The sequence below is a fragment of the Argiope bruennichi genome, chromosome X1 (assembly GCF_947563725.1).
Source record: "Argiope bruennichi chromosome X1, qqArgBrue1.1, whole genome shotgun sequence".
Taxonomy (NCBI): domain Eukaryota; kingdom Metazoa; phylum Arthropoda; class Arachnida; order Araneae; family Araneidae; genus Argiope; species Argiope bruennichi.
In genome coordinates this window covers 107,338,178-107,365,452 of record NC_079162.1, presented here as the reverse complement: position 1 = coordinate 107,365,452, position 27,275 = coordinate 107,338,178, and the positions used below count along the sequence as shown (strand labels likewise).

The following is a 27,275-nucleotide window of genomic DNA, read 5'->3' as shown; positions in this document are numbered from 1 at the left end:
TTAGTAATTTGAAAATTAAAATGGGATTATATTTTTCATTTTTTAATTTCTCCACAGTACAGAAAACAGACATGGCATCATTAATCGGCTTTATTGTATTATGTAGATGCCTTGAATAAGACTGTATAGTCTTCCGAGAAATAAAAACTTCTTTTGTTGGGCAGAAATTTCTTTTATCCCGACAGCCTGCATCACCACGAATTAAGATTACTATTTTTGAAACAGGAAATGATAGCAATAAATAAGATTTGATTAAATTACGTGTATTTTCTTTAAGTGGGTGGTATCTTTTAGCATGTCGTTCTACTCTTGATTGAATCCTTGACAGATATGAAGGATAAAAAAATTGGTAAACATAATAATGAAATGTTTTATCACCCAAAACTTTTTTGCCTGTTGATTTCCGGAAAAAAGTATAAGTAGAAGAACTTGCAGCTTCTAACCAAATCTTAAAATTCTTAAAAGAATCAAAAGAAAATGTTTTGACATTCTGAATTTGATGCACAGCACTATGTTTATTTAAATACCATAGATTAGAAAAGACTTGATTGCACTCAGATTGTACACAAAAAAACAGTTCATTTTTCTTGGTAAAATTGCAAGTTTCTTGACGACTTTTAAAAGGTTTTACAGGAATAATGCTACCACATTTTAAACTTTTTGGGGATTTTTCATAATTATCACTCATAAATTGAGAATTATGTACATTTTGATTTATTCCTACATCTGCAATGGGGTTTATTATTGATTCCTTGTGAGAGTTATTATCCAATACAATACAGTTACTTTTAACTGGCAAACATGATACAGTTTGAACCTCAGATTTACAGCTACGCTTTAAATGATAGCTAAAAGAGGATTTAGAAGAATAAGACTTTAAACATAATTTACAAATTCTAGGATATGTATTTTTAACTTTGGAAGGACGTTTAAATTTTTGACAAATATCTGAAACTGAAGATGTTAATTTAATATCTCTACTTGCTTGTAGATCCTTTGCAGGTCCTGCCAGTGATTCTGTCAGACATGCATTTGTTTCCAAAACCCTACTGAAATTTTTTCCAGATGGGGATAAGAAAACACGAGTTTTTGATTTGTTGCATTGATTTAAATGGTTTGAAAAAGAAGATTTAGAGGAATAGGACTTCAAACATTTTTCACATAGTTTAGGATAACAGTCTTTGACAGGTTGAGGGCATTTAAATTTCTTCAGGTGATTTGAAAACGAGGACCGCATAGAATATGTTTTCCCACAATAAACACAGTTTTTAGAATAGGAACAATTTTGAGCGAGCGAATATTCCACCATGCAATATTTTACAATTTGTTGGCAAAACTGAAAATTTATTTGATGTGGGAATACTACTAAAAACATTTTCACTAAACTGACTGAATGGAATGCATGGGATTACAGGCAGTACAAATTGAGTATTACCTTTAGAAGATGGCAGAGAAGAAATATCTTTCGTCAGCAGAGCAGCTGACTGTTGCACGGGTGTAGAAATTAGCCTTGTAGACTCTTGCTTTGGCCTAGCAGGTTGCACGGGCCTAGGAACTGGCTTGGCAGACTCTTGCTTTGGCCTAGCAGGTTGCACAGGCCTAGAAACTGGCTTGCCAGACTCTTGCTTTGGCCTAGCAGAAGAAACAAATGCTGCGGGAAAAAATGGCAATAGAGGAAACTCTGAATCATCAAAAGAAAAAGCAGAGTTGGAAGACTGCGTCTTTGCAATCTGCGAAAATAAAACAAAAACCAATTATAAATTATCGACTTCAGGCTTGCATAAATTTTTAAAATCATTGTGAGAAAAAAAAAAAAAACGTATTCATGCTTACCTTTTTAGATGCTGTATCTGCTGAGATGCATCCTGTTAAGGATTCAAGAAAACAACCTGCAAGCAGCTTATTACCCCATCTGTTTAAATGCAAGCCATCTCTTGCAAGATAGTTTTTCCAAGATGGCTGGAAAGAACTGCAAAAGAAAAACATTTGAAAATAACATAGTTCTTTAAGTGCACAGTTTATGGCTCGAACCTTATAGTTTAGAGTCTGTAAATAATACTCCGATTCCTTATACTCCTTTCTGTGGAAATCAAAATCTCTTGGAACAATACTCGAGAAAATTATTCTTGCACCTGGGTCATGAAGTAATACCTCAGTAGCCAAAGCTCTATATTTTTTAAGTATTACTTCAATAGTATCCAAAGATGCATTATTTGTGCCAACATGCACTAAGACCCAGTCATAATTTTTGTGTACAGAAATATTGCTAGCTAATCTTTCAATAGTTGCACCAGGATAGGAAACAATGTCCAAATGAAAGTCAAGTGATTCAACAGATACATACTTATGCAAGTATTTGATCATGGAATCGCCAATAAAGAGAGCCCTCATTGTAAAACAGTGAGATAAAATGGAATTCTTTCAAAAGCTAGTAATAGTAACAAAATTCTGTACAAACTGCCAAAAAAGCATACAGCAAAACAGAAAACAATTATAAGATTCAATATACAGAAGATGTTAAAGATTATTATTAGATACCACAAATAAATTTGAAACTATCAAGTTCAATACACCACTGAATAATTAAAAAATTGAAATAATACACAAATTAAATGTAAAAAAAAAAAAAACAATTTCCCAAGTTAGCACTAATCTTTAAATTAAAATCTTTCAGATTATAGATAATAATAAGATATAATTAATCTACGGAAAAACAAATAGTAAAATTAAATATAAAAGTTTATAATATAAAATACAAGCACAAAGAAACTTTTTTGTTTCCTAGCTAACCCTAATTAGTATGTTCAGTGATACTAATTCTAATTAAGTTAAGTAAAAAAAAAACCCTAAATAATAAAAATAAATAATGAAAGATAAATAAACAATATAGATTAATAATATATAAAAGAACAAAATGAATTCTTATCTCCACAAGCAAATAAAAGGTGTAAGAGATTCAATACACACGTCTCACGTACAGCAGGGCAAAAAAAAAAAGGATTAGTCACTAAATATTGCTAGATAAAGCCCGCGCTAAATGACCAGTATGACGTCAACAAAGTGTTACGTCATATCCGATGAATTTTGGTTCACATCCGGTAGAATCAGGGGTATACTTCCGGTGGCAACGACTTACTCCAATCTGTAAAAACCTACTTTTTGCAATGGTTGAATTGCACATGAACTACAACTATTTTATGAAAAATGTTAAATCAAAAATAATAAAAAAACATCTATTAAAGATTTTAATTTAGTTTTGTATTATAATTAAAAGTTTTATTACTACTAATAAGACACTGCGATTGTTTTAAAGTGGAAACGAACAGAAAATGTTTGTTCTTTTGCAATTTTTAACTGTCGGTATGTGCTTTAAAAAATCATCTGAATTCTTACTTTAAAAATCTTCTGCAATGGAATTCCTTGCAGTTCTTTTTGTGCTCTGATGGTTCCCTTGATAATTTGTTATATCGGTAATTGTGCAAGAATGGTTATCTGGTGAATAGGATGGTAGGAAGTATTTTGAACCTGCAGAATAGATGAAGGGAGAGTGGAATATATATTTTTTTACAAGTTGATGAAGTTAAGAGAGGTTTTTTGCTTGTGTGTACTGTTCCTGTTATCCACACAGTCCTTATGTTTAATGTGCTAGAGAAGCTACTAGGTTCCCGCTTGCATATTCCCATCCCATACCATATTTCATGTATGGAAGAAAATCCTGCAAAATCACTGGTTCGCTCCTTTGGTGACGTCATGCTTGCTGTCGCTTAGATTTTCGGCACAATTTGGCTCTGATGCGTCTTATAACTAGATCGCATGAAATGAATGAAATAAACTTAATCTTTCGCAATATGTTATATATCTCAGTTACGCATACATTGTTGTTTGCCACCTTTATTTCTCATCATAATTTTCCGTTTAATAATACTTAGAATATTTTCCTGTTACTTAAATAAGAAAGTATTTTACTGTGTCGCAAATTTATAAAATGTTATCGTAATATAAATGAAAGTCGTGTCTTATGTATCTGTGTTTCCACATCTTCTCCTAAACATCTTGGCTGATCTCAACCAAACTTTGCTACTAATTCTTTATGAGAAAAAAATACCATTAATTTTTCAAAATGCAAATATCATTTAATTAATTAGTAATTCACGGAACATTTGTCGCTTTTCAGAAGTGGCACCGTTTCGTTTTAAAGATTTCGACTGAATCCAAGGGATTCCCTAATTTCCTTTCTGATGTCCTAATATTTCAATAATACGGACCACGTGGTCGGTGTCAGAATATTATGTTTTGAGTATTTGCTTGCCTTTACGACATACATCGGCTCTGAGAATCGAAACTTCACCTAAAAATCCTTTACTTTATAGTGGTATTTACCTTAAAAGTTTTTATGTCCATACTATATATTCGTGAAGTAAATCATTACAAGTTAAGAAATTTTAACATGTGTATTTCGGCTTCAACTAAAAACCACAAATAGATGTCATTCAAAAAATTTCCTTACATTGCATATTTATAAAAGCAACTAATTCTGAATGTGAAAAATTCAAATTTGCAGCAGTTCAACCCGGTCGCCAATGCGGAATATGGTTGACATTTGCTAGTGCTCAGTTGGCGCAAACAGCAGTCATCCTTACATGTACTAACAACAGCTTCACCTGCAGGAGCTAATAGTAATTGCTTTTATTCAGTTAAAATAAGTTTACAAATTTAAAACACATTGATGTTTTTATCAGTTTTCCTTTAGTAATTATAAAGATAATCAATTCTCAACATTCTATTTTATTTTTAATCTTTTTGAATTGATAGCAGAATATTTTTCTCATATTCTGTATTTTTTTTTACTTTCATTCTTATAAAAAAGTGATTTATTTTTGTAAACATTATATTCTTTATAGATTCTTATTTTAACCATTTGAGATCTGGGTTGAAGAATGGGAGAGGTGATTGTTTTACTTGAAATTAGGATTGTAACATGGATAACTACATTAAAAATTAATTACGTACATGTATATATGCAAAATCTGAAAAGTAAGGAATGAAAACAGGTATCATTGCAAATAAAACAATTTATTTTCAAATAAACAAAATTATTTTTCAAATTGATGGGTGTAAATAATAAGAAAAAGATGGAGGTTATGTTACAAAAATACAAAGTAAAGAAATTAGATACAAAGTAAATTTTGAATAATATAATCCACATACATTTTACAATAGAGTAAGTTAACATACATACACAATATTACTTAAATATATTAATTTTTATTAGACAATATAGATAAATTTAAAGAGGAAAGTACAAAAATTAATAATCACTAGCACATCTAATAGGAAAATAGATATGCAGTCATAAACATGTGAAAATGCAGAAAACATTAGAAGACAATTATTATTTATGTATAAGATTTTAAGAAAGCAGGGATCAAATAAATATGGAGACATATAGATACAAAGTTGCCAAGGACATATTGACAAAAAAAGAAAAACATTTGCTTATTAAAATAACAATGATCAGAATCAATGTTACTAGAGTGCAACATTTCATTTTTTTAAGAGAACATTTTTCTTTATTTCAATTTCAGCAGTTAGGTTTAGAAAATTAAAATCTTTATTTGAATAAGACTTCTTTACCGAATGAAATCGTTTTTGTCTAAGAATCTTCTTATTTGATGGTTCAGAAGTTATTTTAGGATGACAAGGGAAGGAATAATCAGAATGAACTCCTAACAAATGTTTAATTGCTATTAAGTGATTTTTTATGTGATGAGACATAATATCATCCATTGCTGTTAAAGAATTCAATTTATTATAAAGTATACCCATTGTAATCTTATTACATTCTAATTGACTAGGTCCTTCTTCTGTAATCTTTTTAGGTTCAGAATTTATAATAGAAATAAATAATGGAACTATTTTTATTTAGTGGACGGTAAAAATTGTTTTAGCTAGAATTTACTGAAATGTAATGTGTATGTTTACATAAAAAATTAGGTATCATATAATCATGACAGGTACAAGTATATGATTTCGTACATAAAATACAATTTCTGCAAACAATTATATAAGTGTCATTGCAAGAATGAACTTTTATTATACTATGCATGTTTTTACCTGAAGTAACTTTCCATTCATTTTCTTTAATTTGTTCGAAAGTTGATTGTAAAATTTTACCATCCCTATGCCTTTTAAAATTTTAAGTTGCCTTGTTAGTGATTTTATCCATTTCAGTTTTAATGTAATAATCAAAATTTTTATCATTTACTAATCTAATTAATTCAAAAATAATTTTATCAACTCTTTTTGTTCTTTCCTCCTCTAAATAAATATGTTTTAAGCTCCTATGAAAATTTTTAATATGTATATTGGTATTTATTTTAGCTGCCTTTCTATAGCAATATGTCCACATCTCACATCTTGAATGATAATTATTAAAAAAATACTCATCAAATTCTTTTGTATTGGTATTTTCATTAAGCATCTCACAAAAGCTGCTAAGCATATTTAAAAAAATTATTTTCATCCAATTCATACATCAGAGTCTTTAACGTTTTATATATGTATTGCAGTATTTCCTTTTTTACAGAATTTAATTTCTTCCTCCATGCTCGATCTACATGCCAAGAACATAATAAATAATGGGGACATGGATCAAACACATGGCATTTTTAAACATAACAGCATCATCACTCATAAAAATTTTTTGGAATGATGCTGGAAGACATTGTTGTCTTAATACATTTAAAAAAGTGGGTAAAAATTACAGTGCTTACTGAAGATGAAATACAAAAAGCAACAGGAATACCTTCCTCATATTCATCAATCACAAGCACAGTAACTAATTCAAAGTTATAATTTGAAATACTGTGAGTTGAGTCTACACAGATTCCATCAGCTCCTATAGGATAAAATATAGATTTCTGAAAATGAGTCACGAAAACTAGCATAAAATGTTTGTTTTGAACTGTAGGGTGAGGATCAACCTGTCTTTTATAGAAAAGGACAAGATTATCTTTCTCAATCTTCATCTTATGGACCCAAGCACAGGCACTAATCCCATCATCTTGAATAACAGATTCTCTACTAGGAAGCATAATTCCGAAATCTCTCTTGATGTTTTGTAGATCTTTCCTGGTAATTAGGCGTTTCATTCCAAATGATATATCCAAGGACTGCCAAACATCTTGCAAGATATTTTTTTTTCAGCAACACCTTGAAGAAGTTTACCTAAAATACATTAAAAAAAATAATCTGGTTCTTTTAGGCATAAAAATTTTACTATCATTTTAAAGATTCACAACCATATTAACATTGGCTGATGATTATTCACTGCTGAGCAGTCAAATCGAAATTCTCAAGACCAAACCAGATGTCAAATTTCCCCCTCTTTTGCACCATTTTTTGATCCTCCGACTTTGGATGATCAAATGCTGATCAATTGTTTTTTGGATGCAGTAACCTTTTTGTGATAATTTCAAGATGGAAAAGTTAGAATTGTTTAGAATAAGAAATAATCTAACAACTTTGGGTTCCTGTATTTAAATCGAAATTCATCATTTTAATTCATTACTAGAAAAGTATTAAGACAGTATTTTAAAGAAAATAAAAGTTATGTTTCAAATGTTTGATTTTATTTAAGGTAATCTATTAACCTTCTAACTCTCAAGAGAACGGGATTTTATTATCAGTACATTGTCAATTATAGTAAGATTTTTTAAAAGTAAGATTGATCCATGAAAATATTTGAAAGTTTTGATCAATTCTACAAAATTTTACTTTTAGGTTTTATTTAAAATTAATTTAATTCTTATCTCTCACCAAAGCAGAATTTAATATTTTTTATTTATATAAATAACTGGTCAAAAATTTCAAAATTGATATACTTGGAATGTATGTATTATGTAATTTGTATAATTGTAATTGTTTGAATGTATGTTGTTATATAAAAAATCATCAACTGCTATAAATAAACAAAACATGAAGCTATATTTATATATTCAATATTAAAATATTATTTTGTAGTATTGTATACTTCTGCTACAAAATTTATTATATTTTTATACTGCTGCAGTATAATTTTTAGATTAAAATCAATACTCAATTTTATCGATTTCCATTTTTTTGAAAATAATAAATGAAGTTTTCAACAAGAGACACTTTTGAAACATTCCTATAATATTAATTAACAGTGAATTTCAATTAAAAAATAGAAAATAAATATTTTACAAAAACATTCCTAAAATAAAAGGATTTGAAAGATAATTGTTTTATTTGTGCAAAATCATATGAAATAAAATGTCTTCAGTTGAAAGAAAGTAATGAAAATGATATCAGAAAACTGACAGAGCAAGAAATTTTAAGATACTTTTAAATTAATGACGTTATTCATTGTTGTCAAAACAACTTACTATCATAAAAGTTGGTTTATTTTGCAAGCAAGATCTTTCTTCCTCCAATATTTTAAATGTATGTTTCTAATGCATTGTGAAGTATAGAAAACATTCTAAAATAAAATATTTTCTAAATATTGTAAGAATTTGCTAGTGAAACCAAGAGAATAGGTTTATTTAATGGTTTGGAAAATGTAAAATTTATTATGAATTCATGAAAAGCATAAGAGATCTTAATAATGAACAAATATGGAACATTACCATATTGATAATACAATGGGGAAAAAAAAGCTTTTAACATATATGTAATAAAAAAAAAAAAGTGTTATTCTGCATTCAAATACCCAAGATTGAAAGAAATTTACTAATTTATTGATGATAGAAGGAGTTCAAATAATCACAGCATATCTCATTTTCTGGTTAGTTGCAATTATCATAATTTATTGCTTATTTATAGTGGAGTACTTTTTTTTTCATTTAATTTAAAACATCAGGGGGTCAAGTAAAAAATAGGTTTTATATAGAAAATTTTATATTGGTATAAAGAGAATTAAGTTTCATAAAGTAAAAATAAATCTTAATTTTTTTTTTAAAAAAAATTGTCTACTCTTAATTGTACTGCATCTTCATAAGGATCCGAGTACCTACGATTCACGATATATATTAACACATATATTTCAGATAAAGATATTAACTCTAAAATAATCATAATTAACATTACTCTTATTCAAATTTAAGAAGAACAATATATTTTCAAGTTAACAATTTACTCATTCAAATAAATTTCAAAATTTTACAGAAATTTTAAATGTGAAATACTAATGAACTGTCTCTCTTGCACAGTAAAATTCAATAGTATTTTAATATTTAAATTTATATATCTGATTATTTGTTTTGTTAAAAAAAATATTGGTTTTCTCAAAAAATACTCCTATTTTTATACAGTTTTGATTGATTTAGATTATACTTTTCACAGTTTGCAGCTTCTTATTTGCATTGTTTAATATAACTAATTATGTATAACAATGTTGGATATTCTGATGAACAAAAGCCATAATTTGTTTTAAATTAATAAAATACATTTCTTTCAGAAATTAAATAGATAAATCTTAATAAAAATTTCATTTCATTTGGAAACTATTGATATTAATAAGAAAAACAAAATGTTGTGAAAATTTACAGCTTACCTGCTTAATGGATAAAGTCAGAGAAACAATCCGAAAAAATGCCGAGTTGATATCACACAAGCATTTCTATGGGATTGTCACTAGACATTAGTGCAATTAATCCATTGCAAACAGAAATTTGATATCTTACAAGCAGAATCAATGGGGGGGGGCGGAGGCAAGAATACAATAATAAAAATATGATCAAAATACTTTCGTGTTATAATCATGTGACATATTTAGACAAATGAAGATCCACTACTAGGACGAAACCAAGCTGGCTACATCAAAACGACCTATTGGCTTGATGCTAGATCACATGTTTGTACATATCAACGATCAGTCGTTGATAATCATTCAATGATCGCTGATTGATTAATTGGCTCTTTAACAACTAGTTTGGTGAATGCAGGCATAAGAGCAATAAAGAAGCTGTATAAAAATAACATGCATCTGATATTCAAAACTAATATATTAATACGGAATAAGTTTTATCAATTTAATATGAAATTCATTAACTTTTATGATTAATTAAATTTTTAATGCCATGTAAAAACAATTCTTTCTATAATAACCAATGTAAAAGTAGAATTTATTTACACAATACGGAATGAAGTCTAATCTCCAGAATGTATATGCCCATAAGATTAATGAATTATCAATTAAATTTTAATATAACTAAAATTAGATTTAATGCTTTATTTCCTAAAGGACGTATTTATTAAACAAATAGTTTACTTGCAAACCACTCAACCCACACCAAGAGTAGATTCTTATCCTCCAACCTAAATTTTATGATACTACTAAAAATTGCAGTATAAAGGTAAAAAAAAGGTGCATTCTTCTTATCCCCAGCAATATTATTTTACTTGTTAAATTTTATTCTAAAAATAAGTTTTACCTGCTATTAACTCTTTCTCAATTTCAGGCCAAGGCACATGGCATAACGACTTCTCATGTTTATAATGTTCCTTGTAATAGGAAACTTCAACACGTGAATGAAATCCTATCTTCATAGTTCCTTGGGCCTTTAGTTGCCTTTTACGAGATTCAACCTTTGGTTTGTAGGAACCATTTCGATTACATCAGAAAGATGTATAGACATGGTTTACATTTTTCTTTTTAGAATTTATAAAAAACTTGGGACTGGAATTATTTTCTTTCTCTGCCAGCTACTGTAGGTAATCTGCAAAAGAAATGTATATCCTTAAATATTTCATTGGTCAAAATTGTGATGCATGTACATATGGTTAAATATATAGCATATATTTACAATATTCAAACTTTTCCTTTTAACAAAATAATAATTTCTAATGCAATCATTATTATAAACTTTAAACTTGTCAACAAATAATTTTACAATATGCATTCTTTTTGTTGAGCATTTGCGACATTGAAATTATTCCAGTCTTTTTTATAACAAATTCTGTCTTTCCTCTCCCTTAAAGATTTTGTGCTGTTTTGTGTTTTGGTTACCATAAAGAGAAAAAAAAAAAAATGCTTCCATGGAAGATTCTTTTTAATGTTATAATACTAAATTTAGGCAGTAAAATAAAAATATAAATGTTTTTTTTTAACCATACTTTTAAGAACTGGATAAAAAAAAACATTCTACCAGCAAAGCCAAAGAATAATCTAACATTATTAGGCTGATAGATTTTGCACAAGATTCTTCATTAAAAAGACAAATCAATTGTTAAAATGTCGAAAGAAACGTATCAAGCTAAACCGATACATTTACTTACCCAAGTATTTCTCGAATTTCAGCTTTTCACAATTTCCAATATCTTTCAAATAATGAAAAGCGCATAAATACGCTCGCAAATCACATAATGTTGGAAAACTTTACTCACCATTTTCTTCCAGGCGCATATTAGCCCTTACAACATGATGAATTGTCCCAAAGTGTGTCGACAAACTTTTTTTAAATGCGAATTGTTTTTCGCAATATACACATACAAAATCACTTTCAAAATTTTTATTATCACTTTTTACCCCATGAATTCGTAATAAATGGGCTTGTAAAATGCGTTTTTTTTTTTTTTTTTTTTTTTTAATTCAGCGCCGCATAATTTCAATTCCATGTTTATTGCTTACTGTAAAATTGGCGGGAACCTCATTTGGCGGTTTTTAATTCACTGATCTGACAATCCAATCAGATTCAACTTATATTCAGGTAAAAATACATAACTGCGCATGCCTCTTCACGCTGGGTTTACCAGTGAGAGCCAAACGGAGATTCGAAAGGTAAACAAATTGGCGATATCCTAACCATCGATAGTAAGTGAAGTAGCCCCTAACCCTTCCTCTGTGAATGAAATAAGCATTGCAGATTACATAGAAACTTCATCATCCGTGTTTGTATCTACGTACGGGAAAGTTTCTTACGGTTGTTAGAAGGGCAGGACTGAAATGTGAGAATGTCAACTAAATCTAGAGATTTTTTGTCTTTGTCACAGGTAATTGTAAATTTAACTTTTTATTTTGAGAAATTTATTTTAAATTAATAGCTTGAGGGAAAGTAGCTTCATTGATTGAAGTGATCTTTCATGGGACAACAACAATCGAATGAAAATTTACAAATTATTTGGTTACTTTTATTTATGAGGTCAAGGATTATTAAAAACCAAATGTTTGGCATCTTTAACTTGGAGAAAATAGTTTTAATATTTCTAATTAATTTCAGTTGGACCTGTTTTTAATTATGGTTTAAATTGAGGACAGAAATATTCTATATGCTGAGAAAAACAATTATCAATTGATATTGTAAAAAACGACAGAAAGAAACAGTAACTTTGGAAAGAAAGAATGGATAAATCATTTCAATGTCAATAAAAAAAAGAGTCAAGAAAAAAGGGGGAGGGGGTTGCATTTGCAGAATCTGAAAATAAAGTTCCAACATTCAAAATTTGCTACTTGTAAAAAAATAATATCATTAGGTATTGTGAGCAAGTTAAAATACCAGATGCAGTATTTGTTTTTTATTTTATAATATGACTATCTAAAAGTGAGGCATTTAAAAAATATATATCACTTAAAATTTTATTTTGAAATGTTAATTAATCATTAAACCTGTGGTTTATTATTTCATCTTGTTTGAAGGTTTAAAAATCATAAAAAGGTTATAATAATGGATTTTTATTATTTTTTTAAATGATTGCAGTTTTTTTTAAAAATATCTGATGCAGTGTCAACATATAAATATATATACTTAGTTAAGTTGACAATTATAACAAATATTATATTGCTGCATTTATAACTTTTTATAATTCTTACATTTCAAACAATAATTCTTTTAACAATTTTACATAACAAATTATAAATATTCATTTTGCATTTAGCTATTAGAATTATTTTTTAAATCTGTTTTTGTTTTCCTGTCTGAAAATTGCTGTTTTACTATGATTGATTTTCTATGATTATTTTTGAATCTTTTCAAAAGCAGAGTGTGAAAACAAACAAAAAACATCTTTTTTAATTTTTTTCAAAGATGACAAAATAAAACAAACAAATGTGATGTGTTTTTAGTCGTGCAGGGAATTTTTTTTAAATTTAAAATTATATGATTATTTAAGAATTTGAAAGTTTTTGATTTCTAACTTTTAATTTCTTTTAATAGAAATATTTGAACTAGGATACAATGAGGTTAATTTTAAAAATGATTTTATTATTTTTAGCAAATGCTCAAGAGTGGTAAGAAATTTAATTATTACTTCGTTGCAAGAAGCTCTTTTTAAGAACATTTATTTAAATAAGAAATACATTAAAACCACTTTAAAACATTTTTAAAGGGATCCTACCAAAATTGCATACTATCAAGAACTTTATACCATTAGATCTTGGATGAAAATTTTATAAATTACTCACTTCAGCCATAGATATAATAATACACCTTTTATAACCACTGATTTCATAATCATTTTAGTATATTATTATATTTATAATGTTAGATAGTTTATGCTCTTTTTAACTTTTATAAAATTAAGGAATTTAATTACATGTAGGAAACTAATGATTATTCTGATGTATCATAACTTTCAGACCCTTACTTACATAGATGATGTATCTCTAATATATAGAAAAAAATGTTGTGATATGATCTATTCCACACATATTTTGTTTTTTTAGTTATAACTGTCATGTCTGTTTATTCAACTTCAGATTATAGAGATCAACTTAGGCACTTTTAGTTTCTAAGGCCATTAGTCAGATATAGTTAGTATTGACTCAACATTACTAAACCAATAGAGTTAAATTATGTGATTGTAATGTTACATTACAAACATTGTAAGTTTTTTTAAAATTATGTGGATGTTTGATACATTATTTCGTTAGATAATCATGCTTATTATTTAACTGAAATTTTCTAGATACAATAATTGTAACTAAATTCTGTTAAAATTATTCTTTTTATAATTTGCTTATCTTTTAAAAACATATGACACAAAAAGTGTTTTTCATGTTTAGGGAACAGACAATCTGCTTGAAACTAAATGTTCATTTTCATTTAAAAAATTTATATATATATATATATATATATATATATGTTTAATATCTCTTTTCTACGACGAATAAATAGAAAGTTTAAATTAAAGGCTATTGTTTTACTTAGATTATTGTTGGTAGGGTATATTAGAAAATTATTGACAAAAAGTTATTAAAAAAATTAGAATCCATTCAATTTACTTAGTTTTTAGTCACTCATGATTTTTTTGAAATGACAAATGGAATTTAAAGTGCTAGTATTTTATATATTTGATTTCATATTTTCATATTATATCTGTTATTTTTATTTTGAATTGAATGAAAATGATGACATTTATGTATTTTCTTTGAATGATGCTAAAAACCGCCTTTCACTCCATCAGTATATTTAATAAAAATTGCTTCTATGAAAAACTAAACCACTTAATGATTGTCATGTGTATTAAAATCATGAATATTTAAAGGCAGGACGAATGGTTAACAAAACCATTTATTATAATTTTTTATGTTTATCTGAGCATTATTTTAAAATAACACAACCATTCACTGGCCAATGTTTCTAATTGGGAACTATGAATTGAAAATTCATAATAATCATTTGAAAATACAAAATTCATTAATATTTATTTGAGAAGATTGTTTTTAATGGAAATATACTCGATTCTCTTGTTATACCTGAGGTAGAAACTCTATTTTTAAATTAAAATGAATAATATGCAGAGATTAATATAATTATACCCTTTTTTTTTCATTTTAAATTTGCACAATATAAAATCCTTATAAAATTACAAAATCAATAAAAAATTTCTAAAAATCAGTAAACATAATTGGAAAGATCTATATTACTCAAAACAGATAAAATCTGTACAAGAAATGCATTTGCTATGATTCATTAGACTTCCATGTTTCCAATTAGGAACATAGAACAGTTGTCACTATTTTGTGAAAGAAAGAATTCCTCTTACTCTTAAGTTTTCATTGAAAAGGGAAGGAGAATCCCATGTGTTTTAAAGATTGTGTGTCATTTGCGCTGACTCCTTAAAAAGTGTCATTTGCGCTGAAGTATTAAAGCGACAGCTATATTATAAAGTTTATCTTTATATGTTAGTTTTGACGCATTGACAACTAACGACACATGATAATTCATCTATGGCAATGTGCGAATGATACCCCATGTCTTTGATAATGAAATGGAGCTTCTGCGGAAAAATACTAGTGCCTGTAATGATTGCTCTTTTGAAATGGATAATGCTGCGTTATAGAAGAGTGTTAAAAATAATGAATAAAATGAGAGAAATTTGCTTCTAAAAGTTTATTAAGATGCTTATTAAGAAGGAATATATCTATAAATTTGCTGTACCAAATACATTTATAAAAATTATTATTTTGGTATGCATAACATTAATTTGATCTAAGAAAGTGAAGTATAATTTTCAAATTTAATCTCCACATCTTGCAAATTTAATTTTTATACCTTTCTTAATTTATTTAATAGAATAAACAAAATATGCAAAAACTATTTTAAATTCAAGTTTAAATGGATATCAATAATATCTAGTTCTTTTGCTTATTCTCGAAATTTTTGAACAATACAACTGTATTTTAGTGTATGTTACATACCTAATATGTGGCAAACTATGAAGAAATTTATATCAGTTGTTAAAGTGATTAAAGATTTGAAATAAAGACTGTTTCATACTGCCATTGCAGAAAGTGCCATATTAATGTATAAATGAAACAGTATGGATGGATTTTACATTCTTAAATTGATTAATGCCCAACGTGATTTTGAAGATTTACATTTAAATATAAATGAATATCATAGATTTCATATTTCCCTTTCTATCATTTTACTGAATTGAAAGATGGAGGTACTATTTTACCATCCATCATTATCTGAACTGTGTTGAAACCTTCTACAAAACTATCAATTTCACAGTTATAAATATTTACAAAAATTATAAACAATTAAATAAAATATTTGATTCATTATAACTACTGGAAAATAACAAATACAATGCAGTTCTTGTAAAATAATTGTCATAATCGTTAAAAGCCTGTATAAATTCTGTGGGATCAAAACTAATAAGCTAAGAACTCGTATGCAGGTTTGCCTCAATTCTTTTCAAATTTCTTTGTTTAAATAGCAGGGAATAGTACCAGAAATTTTGGAAATGTACATGCCTTTTAATTATTTAAAAACTATACTGGCCTTTCATTTCATTAGAATAAATAATAAATATTTTTTTAAGAACAAAAGTCAAACGACAGGATCCTTGAAATTTTAATTTAAAATATTTTTCTTTCTTGATTAACCAAAATTCTGATTATGTTATCAAAGCATATATTATACAACTTATCGTATTATATGCTCATGATGCTTGCTCTATGTAAATCTGTCTTGAAATGTTTTTTTTTTTTAATTGTGCTCTTAAAAATTATTCATTTGCCATAATTGAATTTCATTGAAAGACTTTAAGAAATTTTTAAATTGCTAATTGATTTCTTATATTTTTTTCAGAAATCAGTACTGGAAGCATGCATTTTTTACATTGAAGTTATTCAAACAAGTTGCATTAAATTCAATTTTTCTGCAAAATAATTAGCATTCTTGTTAAAATAAGACAGTACTCATATTAACCTATTAACTGGGTATGACGAAATATTTCAAACCAAAACGAATTAAATATAAGTTAATTACCCAGTTAACAGGTTAATAATATTAAAAATAAGAATGTTGTTTAATTCTTAAAAAAAAAAAAATATGAGAAATATTAAAAATCACTGCAGTTTGTTCGAATCTGAAATACATTATTTCATTTTATTCTAAGTAGAAAAATAATCCTTAAGCTATTATTCCAAGTAGTTACCTTCATATGAAATGAGAGTAACAAAACATGCTATATCCTGATAGTGGCAATTTTTTTAAGTTCAATTCGTTATAATAATTTTATTAAATAAAATAGTTAACTATTTTGTTTAACCTTATTTTCAAATACTTTAAAAATAAGGCTATATGAATAATTTAGATTTTGTTGAAAAGTTGCTTAAATTGGATTCGGATCATTGCATGAACTTGATCGTTGCATAACTAAACCAAAAGGACTATTTATGTCGCCCAAAAAGTAGCTATAAATGCTGCCACTCCTTCTAAATTGGAAATGAAATAAGTTAGAGCAAAAAGAAACAATAATGATATATTAAAAACATCAAAATATTGGTTCAAACAAGAAAGAAAAAAAGAATGAATTGCTTTTGTATCATATGTGAGGAACAAACGAATAAATTTAAAAAAATGATGCCATTCTCTAATTATCAACTTCAATTCAACTTTATATGAACATGAAAACTAAAGAATATTTTGCTTTATTGAGCTGAAAGTAATTGGCGATATAATTTGACCATTTTCTTTGATTAAACTGATCACATAATTTTAATAAGTTTTGCTTCATTCTACTGTAAAGTATGTTTCTCAAAAAATTTATTCAGTTTTTAAAGATAAACTATAAAAAAATTATACTGCTACTTTATTACTAAAGTTATTATTTTTACTCTACTTCATTACACATTATTATTCTGTTCGTTACAAAATGCTTAGGTGATTTAAATACGGCAAACTATTTTTCTTTTGAAAGTATCCAGAACCCTTCTTAAGGTACAAAATTGTGAAGGAAACAACACTTTATCAAGTGATTGCTAATCATTCTAATTACTGACAATTTAGTTAGATTTTTTAAATTAATTTATATGGTTGTTTCAATGAAACCAGGGTTTAAAGCCAGAATGTATGTCCTGACATAGTTCAAAAATTCAGTATTGCATCTAACACTTACCCAAATTTCATATTTGAAAATGCCCTCTTTAGATCTTTATTTTCTTTAATTCTTTTTTTCATGAAATCTACATTATGTATAAGAAATAATGAGATAATTTTTGGCGTAATAACACTATTGATTACATGATTAGAATTCATAAGATTTATAGTATTTAATAAAAAATATTCTTCATAAAAATGTGATAAAATGGACAGTAGAGTCCCCCCCCCTCTTCAAAGGTAATGCATTATTTGATAAAATGGACAGTAGGGTATATTTTGGTCAAAGTAATGCATTACTTAAAAATGTAGAATTCTAAAAATCTATTATTTAGCTGCTACAAATAGATATAACATCAACCATACATGGTTCTTCATAACATAAGGAATTATATTTTGAAAAAAATAATAATTGAATTTATTTTGCCTTTTACTATTATTACTGCTATTTATTTAAATATCGAAATGTTCGACTTCCTAAATAATTGAGGTTCTCTCTATCTGCAGTTTTTAGTGCTTACCTTCAAAGATTATTTTAAATTCTTTTTGACTGCATTTCAATTAGAAAAGTAATTAAATGATTTTTTTTTTCAAAATTTAATGTAAGTTACAGCTTTGCATGGCATAATATACAAACAGACCAAGTAATACGGATTATTTATTCTTCCTTCTACAAATAAACATTGTTATATTTCCTTCCACAAAAAAAACATTGATAAAAATTTTGGGAAAACATTATTTATTTCAAAATGAAAATCTGTTTTCTTTTAATATAATGACTAATTAAAAAAGATATAATGCATTTATGAATGAGAGTTAAAGCATTTTAGTTAAAATTTCGCATTTAACTCATTTTAGTAATACTTAAGTGTTAAGAGGAAAAACAAACCAGTCATTTTTATTCATAAGGAATATTTTCCTTTTAAAAAGAGCGTCTATTTAAAATAGATATTCACAAATCAATAGGAGATATTCACCATATTCACCAAACCGGTTGCTAAACAACGGATCGTTCAACCCATGATCAACGACAAATCATCAACCAATGATCATTGGTATTCACGAACGTTAATTTTACAACTAAGCATCAAGGCAGCTTTTTCTGCCTTTTTCAACCGGAAATGGATTTTCATTGGTCCAGATATATCACATGATTATCAGCTGATGGTTGGCCCTTTTTCATGTTTTTGTTGTTATTTTGTTTCTTTCCGAGATGTGTATAAGACATGTGGGACGATCAAGCGAGAAAACAATGTGATGTTGTCTAGTGATAAACTCATCAATTTGCTTACATGATATTATTAAGCTTTTCGTGGGATTGTTTCTCTGACTATACATTATTAAGCAAGCATATTTCAAATTTCCACTGTATTATGTAACTAAACATTTGAGCATTTGCTGTCTTTTGAATTGAGAATTGCGTTTCGAATAGTTTTCCAAACAACTGAACTTTTATAAAAAGTCTATCTGAAAATTAAATTTCAAAAGAAATGCAGATTAACCAAAACCATTTACATATGGAAAAATTTTTATATATAATAATAGAATATATACATAAACGATACAAACAACACACTGCTACAAACTGATTTTGAAAGTGAGGAATTCACTGTAGTTTCTTCTAAACAATGAATTTAACAAAATTTGAATTTCGAGTAAATTATCATTAATTATAAATTATATTTCTGAGAAATGAGACAAATATTTGAACAAGTAAAAAAAAATGCATAACTTTCTTTATTTATCAATTATAAACTAGTTAAAAATTTGAAACTTGGTAGTTTTTTTTCAGACCTCAGCATTTTTTACAAAATATGGCATATTTTTTTTTTATTTGTTAACATCAAAATTTTATTAGTTGAATTATATTACCAGCAAATCATAATATTGATCTTTTTTCTTATTTATGATCTTTCCATGTTCTTTAATATATATTGTAATAAATTATAATCATACAAATTGTTAAAACACAGTAACTTCCTTGCCTTTGGCAAGAAATTCACAAAATGTTTATAACATTTTTGTTTAAAGTGTTTATTTTGTTAGAATGCATTTTAATGAGCAATGGATTAGTAACCTGAATTTTTAATATAATAAAGGGGGGAGGAAATGCAGTGTATAAATTCTTGCTTACAAAGTATTATGACTTTCATATTAGTAAATTATTTTCATTTACACCAAACATTTAAATTTCCATAAGCTATTTTAATTGCAATTAAAAGCAGTGATATCTCTGACAATCCCATATAATTGTTTGTAAGAAGTTTATAACATATATTGCAAATTTCTCTTTATTTGACTTTCAGCATTTATTTGAAAACAAATAAGTTTTAAACTTCCACAATATGTATAAGCTTCCAATATGTATTATACTTCCAATATGTATTATTTTAGCAATATGTATTATATTTCCACATTATGTTATATTTGAAAAAAATAGTAATATTACTTTTGGTGTCAATATTTAAATATGTATTAGCTGTCTAAATTTTCAGTAGTTTTCAAAATAACATTTTTTTTTTCTTTCTTTTCTCAAAGCAGAAAAAAAGTAAAAAATGCTTATTCTGTGCTATGCTTTTATTTTTGTAGAAAAGCAAATGTGGAAAAATATGCTTATTAATTATCAAAATATTAAATTTTTGAATATATAATTGTTAAAAAAATTTATAGATATAAATGTCAGAATATATACATATTAGAAGAATATATACATTCAGAATATATACTGCAAATCAGAAGATTCAAATTATAAACAAAAGTCAGTGAAAATTCTATATGAATATTGAAGACCAACAGCTATTTCACCAAAATAAATATTCATGCAATAAATTTGTATAGTATATTGTTATTGTAGAAGTGAAGAAGCTCATTTATACCTCATATCTAAAACTTTTTGTAAATAATGAATTTAACAACTCTTTAAATTTTAATGGGCTAATTGTTAGCTTGACAACATGTGCTTGACATTGCAAATCAGAATAAAAATAATGAAAATATTGATGAAAACCATACTTATTTTAGAATTGATATCCCTGAATAAAATAAATGATTAATTTGCACATCATAAGCATTCACTTTTGTTCAAATAAATTGAGTGGCAAAACATTTATAATTAACAATAAATTTTTTTAACACTTTCTGCTTGATGATTCAATATATTTAATATGATGAAAGATGATCCGAATTGAAATGTTTCAAGAAAGTAAAAAAAAAATTTCACAATTTTTTTTCTTGAAATAATCTTAAATATTATTCTAATAGGTTACATTAAACTGTCAGTTAAGTTAATGAATTTTTTAAATAAAAACTTCTTTTTTTTAATTTTATATTTGCATCATAATTTGTAGAAATTTGAATTAACTCAGATAAGTTATTATCTACACTTGTTTTTAAAATTCGAAAATGTTCAAATCCCAATTAATCTATTTTCTTTGTTTTTTACACACTTCTCATAATATCTTAAAATATGCAAAATTAAAAAAGGACTTCTGCATACAAAAATCTGTTTTATTCATATCTGACTCCAAAAGTAATATATTATATGAATTAAAAAAAAAAAATTCTGATGGAGAAGTTACAGCTTCTACAAGCATTAAAACAAAATGCCATTAAAGGCACTTTAAAATGTAATATTGATGCTGATTATTAATTCAAAATTCTTCTACAAGAATTACAAGGAAGTGTCAATAAAGGTGCTTTAAAATGCAACATTAATGCAGATTCTTAATACAAAATTCTTCTATGTGTCTTTTTATTTTTCTAATACATATACATATTGTAATAAGATAATGAGCACATAAAACCACTAGGAAAGAACTACACTGATATGAGCCATAAATGTATGTCATTTTCTATAAATCATAAAAAGAACATCAAATTAAAAATATATTTGATTTTCAAAGATTTGAATAAGGAATTATTTAGTCATTTCTATACAGATAAATTATAAAATAACATCTTTCAAAAAATAATTAGGTAGAGTCATTAGAAGTAATGTTAAAAATTTTTGTATAATGAGAAGGAAAACATTAATAAAAATTAATAATCATTTTCAGCAGATACGAAGGTCATGATTTGATGTCTTTAAGAAATGTTAATTTTATACACATTGTTGAAGATTAAAGCTGAAGTAAACTGATATTGTAAAAGAGATTAGCTATATTGAGCGACTAAGCACATGATTATATCACACAATTTATAAGTAACAAAAGTAATTTCTTTAAATTTCTAATTATTAATCATAATAAAAACTGCAATAATTCTTTTTCTATAATATAAATAATAACATAAAAAATCAATTTACTAAAAAAATACTTATATATCCATGTGAAAACAGTGTACAGTCATGGAAATGAGTCATACAGGAAAGTTTCAAAAATGCAAAAAGCAATCCTGTATAATCATCACCAGACAGATGAATAAGATTCCTTTGTTTATTGCTTTTCTTCCTCTTTTTTTTTTTTTTTTTTTTCAAAAGGAAAAGGCTGTTTCTTATTTCTCCCATATCTTGGCAAGTCCTTAATCTGAGAAATGTGAAATAAGAATTAATTATAATATTATAAATAACTGTAATGAAAAAAAAATTGCTAATTTAACAATAATACTTACATGACATACTTAAAAATTGCTAGTATAAGCACAAATATTTGATATAATTCAAAAATACCCTTTTTTTGAATCTAAATTTAGAATAAATATTTAGAATTCATTTATACAGTACACCTATTTTAAAGAAATAAGACATAAGATATTCTATTCTGAATCATTAGAAATGTGCATTCTAAAAAATTGTAAGTGATTTCAGATAACTTTGGAAAATATTCTACAGAAAGAATATTTTTTTACCTAATCTTAAAATATTATTAGTTCAACGAAAACATATTTATTATTTAGGTGGTTGTTTTTTAAAAACCCTTCTTGCTTTAAAAATTCATACAAAAATCTGCCATAATCTTTGATATACAGCTGTATAATGGTAGGGGTGGAGAAATAAGAATTTTTCAATATGGAATAAAGCATAATGAAAATTTTAAGTTTATATTGAAAATAATCTTTAATACTTGAATTCTTTATTATATTATTACAGATTTACAAAATTGAACAATAAAAGGAACAAGGTTAAAATTGATTAACATGTAACACTGTCTTAGTAAAGAATGGGAAACTTTTCTTATAGCATGACAAATGCAAAAAACTGTTAAAGATGAACTCTAGCTATAAAAGTAATATTAAAAGATAATTAAAAATGATTTGAAAAAATATTACATACATACATTATCAATTTTTAATAACTTATATCACCATAATAACATAATTAAAAAAAACTATAAGACTACACAAATGATATGAATATGTATAGATACAAAACAACTTATTTTACTAGCAAGTCATTATATTAACCAGATAGAAAATATGCAATAAAATGTTTTTAATGGAAGCATTTTAAGGAAAAATCATTTGACAAAAAACAGTATAATCGTACAAAACTTGATGAGTTGTCTAAAAGGTATTAATAAATGTAGCAAATTCTTTTAATTATAATTCATTTGCTTCAAAAAATTGAATGTTCAAGGAATTATACAAATGACAGATTCTAGTTTTAATTCTAGAAAATAATAATCAAAAATCGACTCGGATATAATATTAATAAAAAGGGATTCCCATATGAAGAATATAAAGGAGATCAATGTAAACATACCTCAAGTCGCTCAGATTCATTATTTGGTAGGTGTTTATGTGATTTTATTATTTATAATATTTTGTTGTTATTTAATTATTTTATTCGTATTTTTTATTCTTTGTATATTTATTCATACAGTAAAGATTAATACTGAACATAGATGGCGCAGTATGCGCTAACCCATATGTATGTTTGGAATGTGGGGGAGGCGCACTTAAGTTTGTTTTTTGTAAACACTTGACCCTGAGAGTTGGTGTGAAACTGGTGCAAGTAGGCACCGCTCGCTCTTTTGTTAGCAGGAAAAAGAAGTATTCGTTCGCTCTTTGTTAGCGGCAATTTCTACTTTAATTGTATATAGTATTATGTGTTACCTTACATATGTGAAGTCATCGTCCATGTGTTGTTATATGTGTGTGTGTGCAAAATAAATAAGAAAAGAGACAAGAAGGCATCTTTCCTTGGCTTAAATACACACAACCAGCTCTACAGTAGGTAAATGAATCTTGGCCTCATTTCAGCTATACATCTAGATACTTCATTTATAGCCCGGCAACATGATGACTGGCTAGTTTGACTGAAATCACCAATTATTTGTTGATGACTTCCTGAAGCCAAAAAACTCTTAAGGCAATACACAATTTCTCTTCAGTAGTTACAGCACTGTTTCGTAAAATATTGGTGCTTAATTTCTCCTTCTCAAAGATAAAATGCATTCAGCAGAATTACGGGGAAGTCTGTACTTCGAAACAAAATCATATTCATCTAACAAATCCAAATCAGATACTCTGTCAGTGTAAATCATTCACCTCCTATCTGATATCAACTGCAATAGTTCCAATGTATCTAAATCCTCCATGTTTGTTTGAAAACTAATATAACATTTGTCCTTCTTGAGAACTGCGCATGCGGAAAACCGTTGATCAAATTTGATTATCGGAAGTCCGTGAATCAAAAAATGGGGCAAAACAGGGTGAAACCGACAATCAGTTTGGTCTGGTGAATACCGATTTCACTGCTGATCAGCGTTTAATCATCCGCTGATGTTTAACAACGGTTGGTGAATACGGCTGTTAAACAAGTTTATATGTTATTTCTTTAGACAGATAAAATTTCATTTTGCATAAAATATCTGTTTTAAATTATTTATATGCAAGATTAAATTATATTTCTTTCTTCCACTGTAATACATATGGTGCTTTTAATCTGAACTATCAATAACTATTTCATTTTGATTGTCAAAAATTCTAAATATTGATGATAAGTTAACACTGCTTGTCTTACCTTTAGAAATTTAAAAAGTTGTTACATTTTCCACTGAAGACAGTATTTTCAAAATTATAAAAAAATATATACAATTGTTCTATTAACATAATAATTTCTATATTTTTAAAAAATATATATTTTTAAAAACGTGAATGGTGCTTAAATTTATAATTTGCAAAGATTCACATCTATCAAAAATTCATATTCATTTTAAAAAAGAGGAGACAATTCCTCTTGATACATTTTTGAGACGAATTCATCAGTCTCACAAACTCTCCTTGTTATTTTTGCTACATATTTCTTGATGTCGATCTTAGCTTCATTCGGCTGGCTTACAAAAATGAGTGATTCTAGAGAGTATATTGTTGTATCTTGTTTTCAAAGGTTCTTTACACTTTGCAGATTTTTCGTTAAAGCAGCGGCATCTGATTTCAGTCTTAAGGCTGCTACAGTATTTTCGATTTTGATATCTATTATACACAGATGATGGCTTTACTTTTGATGTTCCGAAATTTTCAATAGTATTATTCATATTTAAAATTATATCAAAGCAACTATGGGGAAAGAAAAAAAAGCAAACTCACTAAATAACAAATCAAGTAAAATTTCTAAGATGTTTCTCGCATTCTTTAGGAGCCTTAATTAGTTTTACCGTGGGAAAAAGGTAATTTTTCCATGAGAAATGACCTTCAACGATCATTCATCTTTTATCAGAACGAGAAATAGGCATTCTCTATAATTCCTCTAAATGGTCGCCAAGTTTTCCTGCCAAAGGTAACTAAGCTCCAGTAAACGTACGAAGTGAGCGCAAGTAGTACTAATTAATAAGTGAGTACAAGTTCTATTATCCCGTATACGGTACCCTTAATATCCTTAATCTCTTCAATGCAATTAGACGGATAGTTACTGTTCTTGTAGAAAAGATTCACAAGCAGAGCCCGATCCTTCTATAATAAACTCATGACTACCATCTCAGACGTAGAATAACAGGAACTGCATGTTCCCTGCATTCTTATTTCAGGTAAAGTTTTTCTTCGTGACATCTTTTTATTATTATCTCAAAATAAACATATGTTTTACTGGAATCATTTTTTAGCATACTATGATGAGTACAGCGCGATCTGTCAATCTTCTTTTAATTTTTTTTTTAGTAAAACAAGTTTCTATTGCGTCACATATACTGAGAAGTATCAAATCATTCTGACCAGTTTTTTTTTTTTTTTTTTTTTTTGCAGCCTTTAGAAAATACTAAATTAATTTTATATGAATATCTGTAGAAGCGTTATGAAAAGTCATGAATATATGTTTAAGTAAAGGCCTAAAACACTTTAATTAAAAGTTATGTTTAGACTGTTGGGTAAAACTGTAATTTTGCAGATTTCTATTTAACAACTGCTTTAAAACTCTCTATAACTCTATATTTTTGCAGGGGAAAGGACGTAATTATTATACTATATAAGAAATCATGCTGTGAAACATTTTTAGAAAGAACGAGGGATCTTTTTAGTTGCAATAATTATTTAGGGATGTTTTTTAATTATATAAATTTTTCGAATCACAATTTTTGAAAAAGATTTCCTTCTTCAAATACAAATTGTATGTTTTAATTATATTCTAATTGCAACTGTTAACTATAGAAGTATTTATCATTTTGAAATGCACTGTAATAGCTTTTCCCGATAAATCGCAAAGACTGGCATGAAGTACAGAATTATGAATTTATTTTTTGCATATGATGTATCCCCCCTCCCCATTGTTTAGAAAGTAATCGTAAGAATTGTTTGTATATCTTTCCAGTTCCTGTTGCGATCGAAAAGTTTGACTTTATACCGAGATATTTTAAGGACTATAAAGAAAATTCCAAATAAAGAACATCAGATTGAATTGAAACAGTGGGTTAGGAAAGATTTTGAACAGAATAAAAGTATCAGAGATGAAGTAAGTATGTTTTTTTAATTCATAAATAAAGTTCAGTCATTTACTCGTTAATAATCTTTAAATAAGTAGACAGATAATTATGCACTCTCCTGGATTTTATATACACCCTTGTCTATAAATTAAAGATAATGCCAGCTCCGGCAAATAAAGGTTCATAAACAAAACAAACATGACATATCCATAAAGCCCATTAATTAAACAAAAGACGAAGAACAAAATAGATGGTTTATATACGATATCACTCATAAAACCTACGGTTTTTTCTCCTTGGAGCAATTACAAAAAATATCTCCCTTGCAAAAACTTAAACTTTACATGATGGGTATGATGGTTAATACATTGGATGTCTCTCAGACGATGAAATACATTTCGTACAACGCCTAGGCATGCTGAGAATCCAATTATCGAGCTGATCTTGGGTTCCAGTATACATGTAGGAGGTGGTTGACGGGCTGGAACTCTTCGGCCAAGCATGTCCCATACATGCTCTGTCGTATTCAAATCAGGTGGGAATGCTAGCCATTCCATACGGGTGATAT

At 27.1% G+C, this 27,275-nt stretch overlaps 1 protein-coding gene across 1 annotated transcript in view; it reads left to right on the top strand.

Moving 5' to 3' along the window:
• Window positions 1-11,756: 11,756 nt before the first annotated feature.
• LOC129958715 (LYR motif-containing protein 2-like) overlaps window positions 11,757-27,275 on the top strand; it is a 24,871-nt gene continuing 9,352 nt past the window's right edge. The window contains exons 1-2 of the mRNA XM_056071369.1: window positions 11,757-12,015; window positions 26,596-26,736. Coding sequence (XP_055927344.1) covers window positions 11,977-12,015; window positions 26,596-26,736 — 180 coding nt within the window. The 5' untranslated portion in view covers window positions 11,757-11,976. The remainder of the gene's footprint in view (window positions 12,016-26,595; window positions 26,737-27,275) is intronic.